Source organism: Arachis stenosperma, chromosome 8, assembly GCF_014773155.1.
Source record: "Arachis stenosperma cultivar V10309 chromosome 8, arast.V10309.gnm1.PFL2, whole genome shotgun sequence".
NCBI classification, from domain to species: Eukaryota; Viridiplantae; Streptophyta; class Magnoliopsida; order Fabales; family Fabaceae; genus Arachis; species Arachis stenosperma.
In genome coordinates this window covers 51,891,392-51,909,425 of record NC_080384.1, presented here as the reverse complement: position 1 = coordinate 51,909,425, position 18,034 = coordinate 51,891,392, and the positions used below count along the sequence as shown (strand labels likewise).

The 18,034-nt window shown below is 32.5% G+C and overlaps 1 protein-coding gene, 2 long non-coding RNA genes and 1 pseudogene across 7 annotated transcripts; 1 reads left to right on the top strand and 3 right to left on the bottom strand.

Annotated features, from left to right (window-relative positions):
* Positions 1-232: 232 nt before the first annotated feature.
* Positions 233-3,742, bottom strand: LOC130946397 (uncharacterized protein At4g14100-like). Of its 3 annotated transcripts, none has more exons than XM_057875131.1 (3): positions 3,163-3,741; positions 1,684-1,805; positions 371-591 (listed from the first exon to the last, which is right to left on the bottom strand). In XM_057875131.1, exons 1-2 carry the CDS (start codon positions 3,638-3,640, stop codon positions 1,690-1,692), a joined length of 594 nt encoding a protein of 197 aa, XP_057731114.1. In that variant the 5' UTR covers positions 3,641-3,741; the 3' UTR covers positions 371-591; positions 1,684-1,689. The 3 variants fall into 3 exon arrangements, with proteins under 3 accessions (XP_057731113.1, XP_057731114.1, XP_057731115.1); XM_057875132.1 differs by having other exon boundaries at positions 436-591; positions 1,674-1,805; positions 3,163-3,742; XM_057875130.1 differs by lacking the exon at positions 1,684-1,805 and having other exon boundaries at positions 233-591; positions 3,163-3,739.
* A 1,585-nt stretch (positions 3,743-5,327) lies between these two features.
* LOC130946919 (uncharacterized) lies at positions 5,328-9,110 on the bottom strand. 3 transcript variants are annotated; one of them, XR_009072391.1, is made up of 3 exons: positions 8,821-9,110; positions 7,421-8,133; positions 5,328-6,816 (listed from the first exon to the last, which is right to left on the bottom strand). It is a non-coding gene; the product is annotated as an uncharacterized LOC130946919 (long non-coding RNA). The 3 variants fall into 3 exon arrangements; XR_009072389.1 differs by having other exon boundaries at positions 7,421-8,086; XR_009072392.1 differs by having other exon boundaries at positions 7,421-8,083.
* A 1,992-nt stretch (positions 9,111-11,102) lies between these two features.
* Positions 11,103-14,760, bottom strand: LOC130945210 (uncharacterized). The gene is made up of 4 exons (XR_009072195.1): positions 14,096-14,760; positions 12,987-13,048; positions 12,819-12,890; positions 11,103-11,180 (listed from the first exon to the last, which is right to left on the bottom strand). It is a non-coding gene; the product is annotated as an uncharacterized LOC130945210 (long non-coding RNA).
* A 157-nt stretch (positions 14,761-14,917) lies between these two features.
* LOC130946184 (serine/arginine-rich splicing factor RS31-like) lies at positions 14,918-17,312 on the top strand (annotated as a pseudogene).
* The last annotated feature ends 722 nt before the right edge of the window (positions 17,313-18,034 follow it).

Below are 18,034 nucleotides of genomic sequence, written 5' to 3'. Positions count from 1 at the left end.
GAGGTGCTGTTTTGGCTCGTTTCGGAATGAAAAAGCAAACAGTACATCAAAAAAAGAAATTAGGTTATGGAGTTAGATCTTTCAAGTGAGATTTAGTTAATTAATTAAAAATTTTACGTAGATATATATTATAGTGAGTTTAGCAGTATTTTTATGGGATATGACTAGCTTGTCAAATTTTAAGATTATTCTAAAACTATTTTATTAATAATAAAATTTAAGTACTATTTTATTGATGTCAGAATCTTTTTTAATTTAGTGTTTACTCCTAAAAAATAGATTGCATTCACGTACATGCGGTGCATTTTATATTTCATATTTTTGCCGAAAACATCAATTAAAAAAAAACAACACAAAGGAAACAAATCCTAAAACACAATGTAATTAAGCATTTTACTAACTATTACATAGTTGCCGTTTTCCAAAAGGGTATCCATGTCATGATCAAACTCTGGAGAGAAGCAATCTTGGGATTGGGATTTTCCTTCTTAGCCTCGTCAGTGAAACAGTAAACTGGAGCTTGCCAATTTGGATCATCAAGAACTGCACCAACCTCAAATGTCATCACATGTGCAGTGTACCCCGGTGGACCTGTAGTAGTGTCACCAACCATACTTTAGCATCATATTTAACAATCAGTGGTTCCGAGCAAATACTAGGTGTTTATGGTTTGATTAATTTAAAAATCAAACCAATTTTTTGATTAACTAAAAATATAGTATTGATGAATTAATTAAATTGATTTTATATGATAAAATCAGTTATTAACCGATTAATAAAATTCAAAATCAGTTTTTAATCGGTTATTAAAATAAAAACCAATTTTAAAAAATTAATCGATTTTTATATAAAAAAATCGGTTTATATCAAAAAACTGATTTTAATACTGAAAATCAGTTTTTATATTAAAAAATCAATTTTTACATTAAAAAATTAGTTTTTATACTAAAAAATTGGTCTTTATACTCAAAAATCAATTTTTATATAAAAATTAATTTTTTTACGTATAAAAATTCAAATTTTTTACCTTTTTTATTTTAATTTTTTTTTTAATCTAAAAATTAATTTTTTTCTTTCTAAATAATACAAGTAACATTTGTAAATAATAAAATTCCTTCCATTATAAATTATAATTACTTTTCTAAATTTTTGGTAGCAATACTTATCACATACACCTATTAAAGATAATGGAAGTAAAACATTAAATATTGGGTAGAAAAATAGTTAGTAAAACAAACTAATAGGGTGATAAAAGAAAAAAAATGGTCCTAAGAGCATTCCCTGTTTAATCTATCATGATTAATAATGAGAATCATTTCTGGGTCAACTTGCACAAAGTGCATACACAAAGAAAAATGCGAACAATTCCTAAATTCAGGAATTACAGCTGGAAATATGGACAAGACAAGGTGTATAATATCATAAATTAGTGGGCATAAATTTTTGACAAATTTATCATACATTGCAAGACTAAAAGAAACAGCAAAGAATGAGCATCAAAGAAAAGAACCCGAAATTCTCATTTAGGGAAAGCTACCCCCATCAACAATTAACTTAGTAAGTCTAATCTCTTCTAGGGGTGTTCAAAAAAAACCAAAATGTGATTAACCGATTAAAAAATCATAACCACATATTGGTTAACCAATTTAATAAAATAATTTAAAAATTGTTACGGTGGGTAACCGGAGATTAATGGACTGGATGGCGTTGGATGGCCCAAATGTGTGAAGGAGGAGAACTCCGAATGGATCTGCAATTCGGGAGGCTCCGTCCGACTTGTTTGTACGAGGAGATGGGGGTGGTACCTGCAAAGACACTCCGATGCCTAAGTTAGCAAGAGTATGAGCAGGTCTAGAGAGTATTGGGCTTAGAGATACATGAGGGGTGTCAGTGTATTTATAGTGGTGAACCAATAACCACCGTTGGAGTAGTGCCATATTTTTAGGGTGTTAACCGTCCAATTATCTTAGGGAGGTTAAGATATGGCTCGTGGAAGTGGTTAGAGAGATTCTAGGGGTAGTTACTCATTTAAATGAGTGTTTATCCGCCAGCTAATCTCGTGCCCGACTTCTTTAGAACAGGTCGTGGTGAGTACCGACTTCATATACGAAGATTGGTACTGGTAAGACCCAATCTTTTGGGTTAGGTCCTTTGCTTGATCCTGGGCCTTTATCATTGGGCCTGGGTATGAACAAAAATCATATCCATATTTTTTAGAATTGGTTAACCAAAATCAAATTAAAAAAAAATGATTTTTAACCGATTAACCAAAACCAAAACCAAATTAAAACTAAAACCTAAATCAAAACCTAATTTTAAATTCACTCTTCGTCTTCGATAGTTCGACAAAATCCTGTAGTTTGCTTTCATTTTCTTTTGTCGAAGTATCGAAGACGAAGAGTGAATTTAAAATTAGGTTTTGATTTAGGTTTTAGTTTTAATTTGGTTTTGGTTTTGTTAACCGATTAAAAACCGATTTTTTAAAATTTAGTTTTGATTAACTAATTCTAAAAAATATGAATATAATTTTTAAATTGTTTTATTAAACTAATTAACCAAAATGTGGTTATGATTTTTTAACCGATTAACCACATTTTGTTATTTTTTAAACACCCCTAGCAAATACACTACTTTCATAATTTCACATAACTGCAATTTGTTATTGCAAGGCTTTAAGTATTTTGATGGGTGGAGTAATCAATTCACTCACCGACTTAATATCGTCTTAAAGTTTCACCCAACTAATATGCGGATTCTATAAGAACCGCACATCTAATTATGGCGGGTGAGTCTCTCAACAAAAATAAATGCATATATTAGGTCTACTTAAATGAATTCAATTCACTTACTACTCGGATAAATTTAGCTTATTGTATATGTAGTAATTTATTAATTAACATCAACTTTTAAATAAAACTCAAATTTATAATAAATTAATTTGTAACCTACTATATTGAAAGATACTATAGAAAAAAATGTTTCCATCTTTACTAATAAAAATCTAAGCTATTTTACTGAAAATCTAGCCAACAAAATACTAGGGATTTTGTTAGATACACCCTTTGAAATCATAGTTTAACATTTTAGATTATACCCATGAAATCAATATCTGAGAATGATTAAAATCCAATGGAAACATGAATTGTGGTAATAGCAATGTACCTTCAAAGAAGACCCATTTAACAGGCCTTTTAGTTGCAACATGCTCATAATAGCGAATGAAATGAACCTTCTCCCAAACATTGCAAAGAAAGTTATCAACCATCCTCTGACCCAAATAAGTAGCACCATGAAGCCAATTTGGCCTCAGAATCCCAACAGGGAAATGCTTCACATCACACTCTCTCTGATAAGGATCAAGAGTGTAGTAGAAGGAGGTGCCATTGTCCCACTCAACATCGTACAACACATGATTAGTGAGTTGTTCTTCGATGATGTTCAAGTTTCTGCCATTTATGAAGTCGTACCATAGGTCCACCTTCTGGAGGACACCGGTTCTGTTGTACCATATGAGGGAGTGGAATTGGAGTGGCCACTCTGATGGGGTTGGTGGTGGTGGCTTTGATGCCATTGATAAAGAAAGGGGGAGTAGAAGTAGAAGGAGGAGGAGAAAGAACAAAGAAGACATGGGTGCCCCCATTGATGCTTACAAAACAAAACTAGATAAGAAGTATAAAAGATGAGGTTCAAGATTCACCCCATAATGCTTTAACAAATATTCTGTGTTTTTTTTTTTTTTTTCTAAAGGTAAAAATGAAACTCCAATTTAAAATCTCTAGCCGAAAATGGAAAGACTATATGTTATTTGAAGTTTAGCGCGTTGGCATTTTGCGTTTTTTATGAATTATATGTAAGTCTTTTTTTATATAAAAATTTTAATTCTGCTAGGCAACTAACATTTTTTTTGTCGATTAAATTTTTTATACAAAATAAGTCTAAATAGATTATTTTTTAATGAAAAAAAGGTAAGACAACAATTATTTAAAAATAAAGATAGTAGAAAAAAATTATTTAAATAAATTTTCAATATCTATAAAATATTTGTTTTAATGTTTTGGTCTATATAATTTTCTTTCTTTCTTTTTTTTTTCGATCCGATAAAGTTTAAAAAAAACATGTTTTAGCTTATGTGGTTAATTAAGGTCATGGATTCTTTGCTCCTACATTTTTGTAGGTTTATTATTAACCATCATAAAAATAATTATAAAATGTACCTTTTTTTTTTTGAAAAATTGACTAATTAGATTTTGACCCTTCAAATTATTAGTTCTTAACTTTTTTTCCTTTCTCTTTCATTTTCAGATTCAAAGACATTTAGAAAAAAGAGGTCTGCTAAAGTTTTCTCTCTTTATCAGTTTCTGCTAGAATTTTCAATCTCTGTCTCTCTCTCTTCCTCTTCCCATACCGGAAATCTCAATATCTTCCTCTTCCCCTTGCTGCCGCAACCTGCGCCCGCCGCCGCGCAAGACGAAAAACTGAGAAAGATTACAGTTCTTGGAGAGCATCAACGAGACTGATTAAATCTCCTTCCGAAATAGAGTTCTGAGTGTTCTCCCTAAACCTCACTACCAAGTTTCTTTCCTTTAGATTCATTCATTTCCTTCTTTGTCATCCTTCTTATGCAAAGTTTCATTAGATTGAACTTGTTCGAATTGGATTAGTCATTAGATTGAAGATCATGCCAAACCCCTCTAAGCTAGCCAAGCAAAGTTTCTTAATTGAATATCTTATTCTTGTTTAAATGAACTATGAACTATGCATATATAATCAATGAGGAAAATGCTATTTCAGATAGAATTTTTAGTTATTAACAGAGCTAATCTTAACAAATTATTTTGTTATTTGTAAATTATCAGTCTATAATTAGGAGTTTTAATTTATCTTTTTATTAAATATCAAGAAAAAAAATGATCTTTATAGTGATTTTTAATTCAAACAAGTACAAATATCAAATTTCCCATTGACTTGTATATAAGAAAAAATCTTTATTCAAATATATGGGTTTAACATTGTCTTTTGATATGAATTAGCAATCTGGTATATCCAAGAAAAAATATGGCCAACAGATTATTATTTTTACCAAAACAAACGAAGGAATCAAGATCTGGAATATCTCTTGAAATCATAAAATCAACGAGGCATTCTGTTATTTGCTTGTTCTTAGTACTGTAATGATGTCTTGATCTCATTATCCAATTATATTTATTTGATTATTGTCTTAGTGATAAGTTGGAATTTCTGATGAGAAACAAACAATTTGCAAACCCAGCAGCTTAGTCAGATGCGGGTCCTTCTCAAACATCCAAAGGTCGATTGTCATTTTGTTTGACAAAAAGTTCAAGTGGGTGTGATGAAATTACTTTCAGTAAATGTCTAGCAAGACGTAGTATGCCGACCTTTTTTTTTTGTGGTGCGCTTTTGTTTGAATAATTTCAATTCTTTTACTCTCTGAGAGAGCTGCAAAGGACTTGGCCCATGATGCATTAACTCGTATGTTGTCTGATTGGATTGAAGTTGATATTCTTCCTTTCTATGGTTTATCTGCATTAGTATTATATGTTATGATCTACACACACCGTAAAAGGGATAAAAGATATGAATGCTTCTAAAGTAATGTTTCTACGTGGTTTTAGATTCTGTCAGTAATATTTATAAACCTTGTTATGTTTTAAATTCCAAACAGAATACAAACGGTGGGAAAAAGACATTGAGAAATGGCAAAATCCTATTCTTCAGGATGAGTCACTACCAGAATGGTAATTCTCTGTTTAAGCATGAAGACATTTTAATTTTTAAACATCAACTTGTGTATTTGTTTGTTATGGATAATTGCCAGGTATATATTAGCTTAGAGCCTCTGCAGTATGTGCAAAAAACATAAAACAGAACTTTTCTTTTTTTTTTTCTTTGCTAGTTCATGACTAGCTCTTCTGTCTATAAATTTTTGTTATTTATTTTAACTAAGAAAGGTTTCTCTCAATCTTTCCTAGATCATCCTCTCCCCATATTTATCAGACTGTTCTCCATTTGATCAACTCATACTTTTGAAGCTTCTGTTGGTTTAGATAATATAACTAAATTTTCATTTACAGGTACAAGTTCACATTGTTTAATGAACCCTACTTTCTTGTTACTGGAGGAACAATTTGGATTGGTATGTATTCATTTAAGTATATTGTTTTGTGATCGAGTAACCTGCATAAAATCTAGCTTTTTGGTGGATCTTGCTATTGTCAGATTAGTCTAATAAATGAAGACTCTTTGATCTGTCTTCCAGACTCGCATTTGCCATCTTCAAATATGAGGAAAAAAACCGGGATCAGGTAAAAGAATTGGAAAATACAGAAGTCAAAGTGACTGAAGCCAAAGTGAGTCGTAGACAAGGTGCAGATGCTGGGCGTACAACAGATAGCACCTATGATGTTGAGTATACAACAGATAGTGCCAGTGACGTTGATTGCATGGTAGATGGCGTGGATGAAAAACATCGTGGTGATCTCTCCCAAGAGAGTGATGCTAGTATTACTCTGGCAATGATGGACCAGCAATATGACAGAGATGATGTTGGAAGGTTTCTGTACTTGGAAGGTGTTGAATATATCATATGGTGCACATATGATGTGCACTTCTATGCTTCGTTTGCCCTTCTTGAGCTCTTTCCAAAGATTGAATTAAATATACAGCTATGCATGTGCATAAAGATAATATATTATCTTAACCGAAACAGAATCCTGAAGCTTCTTGTAGAAATATGTATTAAAAAAATTATACTTGGATAACGATCTATTTGCCAAAGATGCTTGCTGCTTCAAATATCTAGCAAAGTGAAAATGTCATAAGTAGAGATATTAAAAGCTAACATCATACTGCAGTGTGGTTCAAGTTTTCAGCTAGAGTCATCCAAAAGGTCAAAGACAGCACATTGGTTTACGAATCAAAGCCATAGTAATGACAGGTAGAAAACTCCAGTAGGAAAAACTAGTGGAGCAATATCAAATTTCTTGGTGTTATATTTGGCTAAGCATAGCCACACACACACACACACACACACAAAAGGTCAAAAAACAGCACATTGGTTTAGGAATCAAAGCAATAGTAATGACAGGCAGACAACTCTGGTAGGAAAAACTAGTGGAGCAATATCAAATTTCTGGGTATTATATTTGGCTACACACACAGACAGACAACTGAACTTAAAGACTAAATAGTTTCAGTAGTAAAAAGAACTATAATTTATCCTATCAAATATGCAACGATTTTGCTCTATCCATATACATCCCCACCAAATCACATCCTATGAATATAGGTTAACAAGAGAAAGAAAACACAAACTACATATTTCACTTCAAAATAACAAAGAAAAAAAAATAATACTAATAACCTATTTGGAAAAATGGAGGGAAAGTACAAATAAACTTACCGCATATAAAAATCCAGATAAAGTATGATTGGCCCTGATTCATCACCTTTATCCGGGATACAAATAATGATCAAGCTCTAATGAAGACTGAATACATGAAACATTAGAAGAAAAAGAATCCAGAAATGAGAGGATGGACAAGAGAAATTGAAATATAACAATAAAAAGCTAAAACGAGGATAATTTAAAAAAGCTCTCTGCAGGTTAAGAGTTGAATCATTACAAGGCAAGAAAAAGCTACCTGATGATGGGGAAATCAATCTCCAAATATTGAAACTAAAACAGCTTCACAAAACATAACATTAGAGTTAAACCTACAAGAGAAGCACATCTAATATCTACATAAAACACACATGAAAACAATGACATGCAACCAAATAGGGTAATATAGTAACAAAAGCAATTTAAAATTTACCAATTGCCCCAATTTTGTGCTCCCTAGCAGACCTCTCTAGGAAGATTTATTAGCATCAAACGATTGAGTGGAGGAAGATTTGATAAGGATGTCGGTCAATTGTCGAGAAGAAGGAACTGACAGTAATTTCATCACACCCGCTTGAACTTTTTGTCAAACAAAATGACAATCGACCTTTAGATGTTTGAGAAGGACCCGCATTGCAACATTGAGGTGAGTTTGAGAGGAGAAGCCATGATCTGACTAAGCTGCTGGGTTTGCAAATTGTTTGTTTCTCATCAGAAATTCCAACTTATCACTAAGACAATAATCAAATAAATATAATTGGATAGATCAAGGCATCATTACAGTACTAAGAACAAGCAAATAATAGAATGCCTCGTTGATTTTATGATTCCAAGAGATATTCCAGATCTTGATTCCTTCGTTTGTTTTGGTAAAATAATAATCTGTTGGCCATATTTTTTCTTGGATATACCAGATTGCTAATTCATATCAAACAATGTTAAACCCATATATTTGAATAAAGATTTTTTCTTATATACAAGTCAATGGGAAATTTGATATTTGTACTTGTTTGAATTAAAAATCACTATAAAGATCATTTTTTTCTTGATATTTAATAAAAAGATAAATTAAAACTCCTAATTATAGACTGGTAATTTACAAATAACAAATAATTGTTAAGATTAGCTCTGCTAATAACTAAAAATTCTATCTGAAATAGCATTTTCCTCATTGATTATATGCATATAGTTTCTGAGCAGTTGAGCACCTAAATTTGGTTCCATTGAAACAATTTAAATCATAGTTCATTTAAACAAGAATAAGATATTCAATTAAGAAACTTTTCTTGGCTAGCTTAAAGGGGTTTGGCATGATCTTCAATCTAATGACTAATCCAATTCGAACAAGTTCAATCTAATGAAACTTTGCATAAGAAGGATGACAAAGAAGGAAATGAATGAATTTAAAGGAAAGAAACCTGGTAGAGAGGTTTAGGGAGAAAACTCAGAACTCTATTTCGGAAGGAGATTTAATCAGTCTCGTTGATGCTCTCCAAGAACTGTAATCTCTCAGTTTTTCGTCTTGCGCGGCGACGGCGGCGGCGTCTTGCGCAGCGGCGGGCGCAGGTTGCGGCAGCAAGGGGAAGAGGAAGATATTGAGATTTCCGGTAGGGGAAGAAGAAGAGAGAGAGAGACAGAGATTGAAAATTCTAGCAGAAATTGATAAAGAGAGGAAACCCTAGCAGACCTCTTTTCTCTAAATGTCTTTGAATCTGAAAATGAAAGAGAAAGGAAGAAAAGTTAAAAACTAATAATTTGAGGGGTCAAAATCTAATTAGTCAATTTTCCAAAAAAAAAAGGGGTACATTTTATAATTATTTTTATGATGGTTAATGATAAACCTACAGAAATGTAGGAGCAAGGAATCCATAGCCGAAAAAGATAACTCGTAAAAATATCTTTTCTTAAAAATTCACCCACACAAGTCCTTACAGTTTTTTTTAATTAATTTAGGCTTTCTAATGGTGATCAATAACTCGTATAAAAAATAATATTAAAACTTCATACACAAGAACCAACAACAAAATTCTACAAAGTCAAACAAACAAATCAAACTCTAGAAAAAAAAAGTAACATGAGCGTGAATAATAAAAAAAAATAAGATTCACACGAACAACAAACACAGAATTTCATAAAAAAATCATCAAAATATACATGAGAGAACGCTGAAGAAAAAAAAAGCAAGAACATTCATCATATGACCAAGAAAAATACAATAAAAGATAAGTAGAGATAAAACTTAGAATAGGACACTAAAAATTATTTAAAAGAAAATATGTACATTGAAACTGTCTGAAACCCAATTTAAAAGTTCTTGATTGAAAAAATATTAGAAGCACATGAGAAAAGAACAGATTAAAACATGATTGTTCCTTGTGCTTTTTATAAGATGAGAATAAAAGATAGTGTTGGTAAAAAGAAAAGAATATATGAATAAACCAATAGTTTAACATATTAATGTAAATGAGTTATTAAATTAAATAATAAAACGCCCATAAAGTACTTTTTCTTTTTTAGTCTTCTTTGACTACTTATGACTGTAACATGACTTTTAGCGCTTCTTTGGATGCCGTTAAGTTGATGAAAAAAATTTAATGAAAAAATATCTTTTTTATTTTTTAGCGTGTTTGGCAAAATTCTAGTAGTAAAAATAAAAACACTATAAAAATATAAAAAAAAAATCTTTTTTTAGAAGCTACAATTTACATCTTTTTTTAAAAAGATCTTTTTTCTTTAAAAAAATGTTTTTCACATAATAAATGAACAAAAAAATATTTGTTACATGAAATATCCAAACATAAAATTATTTTTACTTTTTCAAAAAATCTTTAAAAAAAGATAACTCGTAAAAATATCTTTTCTTAAAAATTCACACAAACAAGTCCTTACAGTTTTTTTTTTATTAATTTAGTCTTTCTAATGGTGATCAATAACTCGTTGTATAAAAAATATTAATAAACATCATACACAAGAACCAACAACAAAATTCTACAAAGTCAAACAAACAAATCAAACTCTATAAAAAAAAAAAAACAAGTAACATGAGCGTGAATAATAAAAAAAAAAAATAAGATTCACACGAACAACAAACACAGAATTTCATAAAAAAAATCATCAAAATATACATGAGAGAACGCTGAAGAAAAAAAAGCAAGAACATCCATCATATGACCAAGAAAAATACAATAAAAGATAAGTAGAGATAAAACTTAGAATAGGACACTAAAAACTATTTAAAAGAAAATATGTACCTTGAGGCTATCTGAAACCCAATTTAAAAGTTCTTGATGGAAAAACTATTAGAAGCAAAGGAGAAAAAAACAGATTGAAACATGATTGTTCCCGCTTCTTATAAGATGAGAATAAAAGATAGTATTGATAAAAAGAAAAAAATATATGAATAAACCAATAGTTTAACATATTAATGTAAATGAGTTATTAAATTAAATGATAAAACACCCATAAAGTACATAAAATATATATATATATATATATTTTAGCACTTTTTTACTATAATATTTCACTAGTTACCACTCTAATATGACTTATAGTTAATTTTTTTATTTAATTTGGTCTGTCTAACATGATTAATAATTCATATTATAAAAAATAACAATAATAAATATAATACACAAGACCACTTTTGTTAATTCCACGGGGAATTCAGTTTGCAAGCAATAAGATATACCTTACCAACAAAGTCCACCTTTGCGAATGCTAAGTGTACCCTCAAACAAATTTGCAAGCCTCTTGAACAACAAGAAAGACATTGGCCATTCTGCAGCAAATGTTCAGAAATTGGTTGGAAAAATGTGGGCAAAAAAATGAAAATAGTAGCATAACTTTGCACTTAAAAGCAATAAAACTCAAATTTCTCACCAACGGAAGGAATATTGAAACTAAAATACAGTTGGAGAGCCAAATGAAAAATTGCAGATAAAATCACTGAATAAGATTATTGACAAATCACTTTAGCTTATGCAGTCAATGAATGATGTGGGATACTTTTGCACTAGACTTATGAAGGTGGAGATTGGAGAACAGGAATAGCAAACTATGAAAAAACTAAGTCTGATATCTTCTAGATTCTTACTCAGCTCACTTATTATGGGTGCAATTTGATTTTATTGAGCTGAAAAGAAGCTCTAACGATCTCTTCATTAATATATTTTCTACTTTCATTTTCTATTTTCATTTCTTGAAAATGATATTCATTTTCAAATTTTATATTTAAAAAACGCAATTGGTTTTTAAATGTAGAATTCATTCCCGAATGCTAAACTCAATGAAATACTCAGCTCACTTATTATGGGTGCAATTTGATTTTATTGAGCTGAAAAGAAGCTCTAACGATCTCTTCATTAATATATTTTCTACTTTCATTTTCTATTTTCATTTCTTGAAAATGATATTCATTTTCAAATTTTTATATTTTAAAAAACGCAATTGGTTTTTAAATGTAGAATTCATTCCCGAATGCTAAACTCAATGAAAATATGTTTGGTTGGTTTATTTTCAAAATATATTTTTACAACTAATTTTAAAATATAAAATTATAATTATATTAAAAGTATAATTTTAGTTAATTAATATTTTATTAAGTTTACAATTATTTTTTTAAAGTATCAAACACAAAATAAATTATTATCCCAAATTAATTAATTGCATTTCTAGTAAAGAGATACAATTTAACCAAATAAACAATAATAAGTGCAATATCATATTCAATTAATGACTTACTTAAAACAGATATTAAAAAAGGGTGTTTTTATTAAAGTTTTTGGTTTAGTCACAAGAGAAAAAGGCAATAAAATTATCCGCATAGAAAAAGAATGAGGAGTTGAGTTAAAATAAAATAAAGGGTCTTTTCAAGCAAGTAGGATACGAGTTAAAATATAGGATCCCCGACCAAAAAAAATTAGAAATAGAGAGGATCTTTTCAAGCAAGTAGGATATGAGTTTAAATAAAATAAAAAATAAAATTATGAAAAAGGTTGGAGAGATTCGGACCACGTTCTGCCTCAAAGAAAAAATTGAAAAGGAAATATCGTTTTCATGTGTCATTTTTTAAAAATATTTTCATTGAAAATATTTTGAAAATTCTTAAATCATATTTTCATTAATTATTTTCATTTTCATTGATAATAGAAATAAAAATGATCTAAACCTATCACACCCTTACATTCTTAGTATCAGTTAGTTGATATGTAATTGAGAAATTGTATTCTATGACAACATCAACCATAAAAATCAAAACTCAAGTAACAAAATGTAGTAAACATCATTCCAATCCTAATTGGTACCAGAAAAAGAACATTCAAAGAATGTTTCATCAGTGTCTCTAGATTAGAAAAGGCGATCTCTATGTAGAAACAGTAACCTAATTTAGGATTGTAACCATAAACGAAGTTCATACCTTCCGAACATACTACTGCAACAAACAGAAAAAAAAAAAGGGAACAACGTAGTTCAAAAAGAAGAAATAGTCCTGCAACAAACAGCAAAAAAAAAAGAAACAATGTGATATTTAGAGAGACGAGACAAGACATAGACAAAAAAAAATGGTAAAGAAAACAGTACATACCAGTTCTGCTTCAAGTGATGGCAAAAAATACAGGCAGGACTTCCAACTCATGCAGCCTAATCCTGGACTTAGTAAAGGAAGATTTCAGTAAAACAAGCAATGAACCAAAACTGAGCAGAGCAGCTATAGAACTGCTTCATTGGTTTAATTGGTTAATTTGTGTGGTTGATCAGAGAATGTATGAAACATATACAAAATGGGTTCATAGTTGAACTGGTTCAGCTAGGGGTTGACTGGTTTATAATGTGTAAAAATATTGGTTCATTTTAATTTAGAATGGTTAAACTAGGTTGTAAGCATGTAGAATGGTTGGTGTCTCTGAAATTGTGATAGGAAAGTGTTTTACCCAAAACATTTAGCATTTGTATTTTATGATTACTTTAGTATATTGTTTAACTTGCACTATACTAGTTACGTAGATTGAGCTATGTGGAGGAAATTCAAGAACTGCTAGGTGCTCTCCAAAGCTAATTGAAACAAAATACCAGATTCTCTGTTCATACTTCATAGTAGCTTTGTTAGAATCATGTTGATGTGATGTTAAGTAATTATAGCTTCCAATCTTCCTAACTTGTATTCATTTGGTACTGTTGATTCATCTACAAAATTTTGCAATCATTTAACTGAAATTTGTGAATTTAGTGCAACTTTTTATTAGGACTGTTCTGGTTTTTAATTCTGTCCTTTTGGAAAAGGGTTAATTTCAGAATCTTAGATGCTTCTTTGCTTTATCAGGGGTCTAGTGCCCTTCTGGAAGTAACAACTTATATATTAGTATCCATAATCAAATCTTCTTCTGTATATTAGACTATTAGTATGTGGATTCATAGTTTGTCCTTTATTGGATCTTGTTATATTTATATCATGATAATTGGAATTGCAAAGTTTTCTACTCTACCTGTTCATTAAAAAGGCTTTTGGGGTTTTGGCTTCTTACTCTCCTGTTAATACCGGTTTTGTCATGTAAAACAATTCGGTTGATTAACCTAAACTAAATTTTTGATTAACTAACAAAATGTTTATTAACTGAATAAACGAGCATTATATTGTATGTGTAAATCTCAGTTCAAAACCATTTATCAAACACAAATAAAAGACAAACCATTTACCTGGAGATGATCCCTAGTCATCACAGCTGTCTGGCCAACACTTGAGATACATGAATCCAACCTCGCCAGACCATCGAAAAGTTGATTAACGGAGGAGGAGGAGGAAGACGGCGAGCTTGCTTGAATGACTTCACTCTGGTCACCCCCATCACCACCGGCGCCACCTCCCGGGGCACCGCCTCCGCCTGCGGCGCCGCCTCCACCTGCGCCGTCGCCGTCTCCATCATTGTCATCCATGTCTCCTTCATCGTCTCCGTCTTCGCCGCCCTCATCGTCCCCGTCGGCGCCTTCGTCCTCCCCGTTATCGTCGGCGACTTCGTCCTCTCCGTCGCCACCTTCGTCGACGGCCCCAGCGGGGGCGGGGACGACGGGGCCGGGGCCGGCAACGGCGTCGGAAGCGGGGACGACACCAATGGCTTGAATGCCGACAGCGGCACCATGGGCAGCGGCAGCTTCAGCGTTCTCATTGTCACCGGCAGGATCGATGACTTCTCCGGGGTCGGCTACGTCAGCAGCTACGCCAGCAGCCTGTTACATTTGCACTTGCTGTACGACATTGGCGAGCAGTAAAAGGTTATCGATATCCATAAGGAAGAAAGAGTGAGGATTGAGAATTTGAGATTTACGAAAGAGTGAGGCACCGAAGAAGAAAGAGTGACGCACCGAATGAAATAAACCCTAATTTCTAAAAGAAAAATACCGGGGCGGATTACCCTAAACCCGATCCCGCCCCGCCCCCAATCAAAACCCGCTCTTCATCGGGTCATCCTAGGCCCATCGCAGTCTTGCCCGTTGGGGATTATTGGATTATTCCAAACTACGCTGAAAATGGCGCACACCAAAAATTCCACGCTTTTCCCCATTTTCGAGTACGCCTTTTTGTGTTTTTTCTCCTCCAACCTCTTCCTCCTCCCTTCACATTTTAGGGTTTGTGAATATTGCAGAGGTGAAAATCTATGCGATGAGGGTTCTTAAGTTTCAAGATATTTGGATATTTCTCTGTTCTTTGGTTTATCTGTTTCTAGGTTTTTTTTTTTTGTTAGTTAATTGTTGGGCTGATTTTGAGTTCTTCTGTTTGATAAAGGTTAAAAGAAGAAGATGAGGCCTGTTTTTGCTGGGAATTTGGAGTATGATACACGACAATCGGAGCTGGAGCGATTGTTCTCAAAGTATGGAAGAATTGACCGCGTTGACATGAAATCTGGTAATTTTTTTTATTAATTCTGTAATGTGGTAAAAAGTTTTGCTGATTGGTTATGAATGGCTCAAGTGCAGGTTTTAATTTTTTGAATGTATTAGCTCTAGTGTCTTTCAAATTGCAATTTTGTTTAGCTGAAATGCAATTTTTCATTTATTTGTATATCTTTTAATGCGGCATTCTGAATGATCAATTTCATCGGTGGTAATTGCTTGTGTCGACTAGGGAATGAATGATGAAAATTTTTTAATAGTAACTTTCATTAGTGAGCTGTGAAGTGGGATTGTCACTCACAAGAAACCACATTTTGTAAAAATATGATTGATGTTTGATCTAAACAGGCCACTGAAACCTAAGATATTGCGACGGCGATATTTTGGATGTGGCGCGGACATGTGAGTAGTTTTTGTGGCTTGAATTGCCTAGTTCGGATAACCTGTTGGAAAATATATGAAAAAAACACCAAAATTGTGCAATGTCTTTAGGGAAATCCTCTGGATTTTTAAGTGTTTGTTTTGACGCAGGAACTTTCTCTAAGGAAAAATACGTTGAGGTTCTATCTTTTGGCTCGCCAACCTCTGCAATTTTCCTTTTTGGAAGCGAACCTTCTTGCTTGCTTGCTCTCTGCATTTTCATACCTGATTATTCAACACTCACTTACCTCATCACCCAACACTTGACATCCATCAGAATGTACATAGGGGACCATCAATCAATCAATCAATGAATTTATTAAGCCATGCCTAGCTTCAATGCATATAGGGCATCAATGTACTATTTCTGAATTCACTTGTGCTGTCTGAATGGAGAAGCATGCTTGGCACTCACAATATCAGATCTGAATTTTGGATTTAAACCTTATAATTGCAATCATGATTTTATCCATCATTCCACGCCTCTCTACAGCTTCTTGTCCATCAGACCCCCACTCATATTTTCAGGTGTTGTATTCCTTTGTTCCTGACAGGGAAAAATGATTTCCTGATTTGGCTGATGTACTTCTGGTGAGGGATAACATGCTTGAAGCACTTCATCATTATTTATGTCTCTAATACTAGTTCCGTTGCAGGTTTTGCTTTTGTCTATTATGAGGATGAGCGTGATGCTGAAGAAGCAATTCGTGCACTTGACAATTTTCCATTTGGCTATGAAAAGCGAAGGCTCTCTGTTGAATGGGCTAGGGTATGGTACTATTTTTTTAGCATTCGGTTGTATTACTTGATGATTGTCATTTTGTCAGACTAAAACAATGTCCTATGTAATCTGTGTTGTCTGTTTTACCATTACAGGGTGAACGGGGCGTCATCGTGATGGCTCAAGGGCAAACCAGAAGCCGACAAAAACCCTTTGTGATCAACTTTGACCCAATTCGTACTAGAGTTCGGGATATAGAAAAGCACTTGAACCTTATGGGAAGGTTCTTCATGTCGAATTCGTAGGAACTTTGCATTTGTGCAGTTTGAAACACAAGAAGATGCTACGAAAGCTCTTGAGTGTACGAATATGAGGTCAGTGTTGTGAATTGTGATACTGCGATATCTAGTGGTAAGAATTTGCTGGTTTCTTGTGCTAATGCTATGTATAAATAATGAATTTCTGGTCTCATTTTGTTTGCAGTAAGATACTGGACAGGGTGGTGTCTGTGGAGTATGCACTGAGGGATGATGGTGATAGGGGTGACAATTATGACAGTCCGAGACGAGGTGGTTATGACAGATCACCGAGTCCGGCCTATCGCAGGCGGCCAAGTCCTGACTACGGTCATCCACGCAGCCCTGTGTATGATAGATATAATGGACCAGACAGGCGTAGGAGTCCTGATTACGGCAGGCAGAGGAGCCCAGATTATGGCAGGCACAGAAGTCCTGATTATGGCAGATACCGCAGGTATTATAACCGTGCATGCTATATTTATCATTGGCCATTGCATGATTTAATTTTATTTTATAGCTCAAGCAGCTGCTTCTTTTTTTTGGTATCTACAGCCGTTCACCAGTTCGAAGCCTATATTTGCAGTGACATGTTATTTATCTGCTACTAGTCTACTACAGTACTATTATTGAAAATCAATATCATTCTACCCTCGTGCTATTATCTGAGTCACCATTTACCACTGAATTTGGAACTTTCTAATTGCTTTGATTATTGGACAAGCTGCCTTTTTTCATTTCAAGTTGTTGGGTGTTACTAATTCCAGGAACTCACAAGAGATTTCATGGTTTTTTTTTTTAGTATTTCTTAAAGTGCTAAAAATGTATATGATCCTAACTATTGAAATGATTAAGATATATATTTTATCTATTAAATTTTACCAAAATCGGATGAATATTAATAAATATATAATTGAAAAATTTTATTTATGTATATCTAAAAATATATTACGTTCAATAATATAATATTTGCTTAAACGATTAATTGATGTTTTACTTGATAATAGTTAAAACCACTAGTATTCTCTTATTAATCCAGTATTGGAAATTTCATATAGTTGTTTACCAAACTGTAAAGTGTAACATTAAATGAAATAATAAGACACCTCTTTCTTTGGAGGATTTGGTGTGATCATGTTGATATCACATTGCCATGTGTTTGGGAACAAAATGATCTTATCCATACGTGTACATATTGGCATCATGATCAACAAAATGGTGGGTGCTAAAATTTTGTAGCATCTGATAGTAACATCATTCTTCAATAGTTTATTTTTGGAGGTTAAAACCATCTATCAATATCATTTCTTT

Excerpts from the sequence above, each read along its gene's own strand:
- LOC130946397 (XM_057875130.1), bottom strand. The coding sequence starts at position 3,640 with ATGGGGGCACCCATGTCTTCTTTGTTCTTTCTCCTCCTCCTTCTACTT. Across the intron at positions 592-3,162 it reads TAAATGGGTCTTCTTTGAAG|GTCCACCGGGGTACACTGCA; the intron begins GTACATTGCTAT and ends ACACTACTACAG.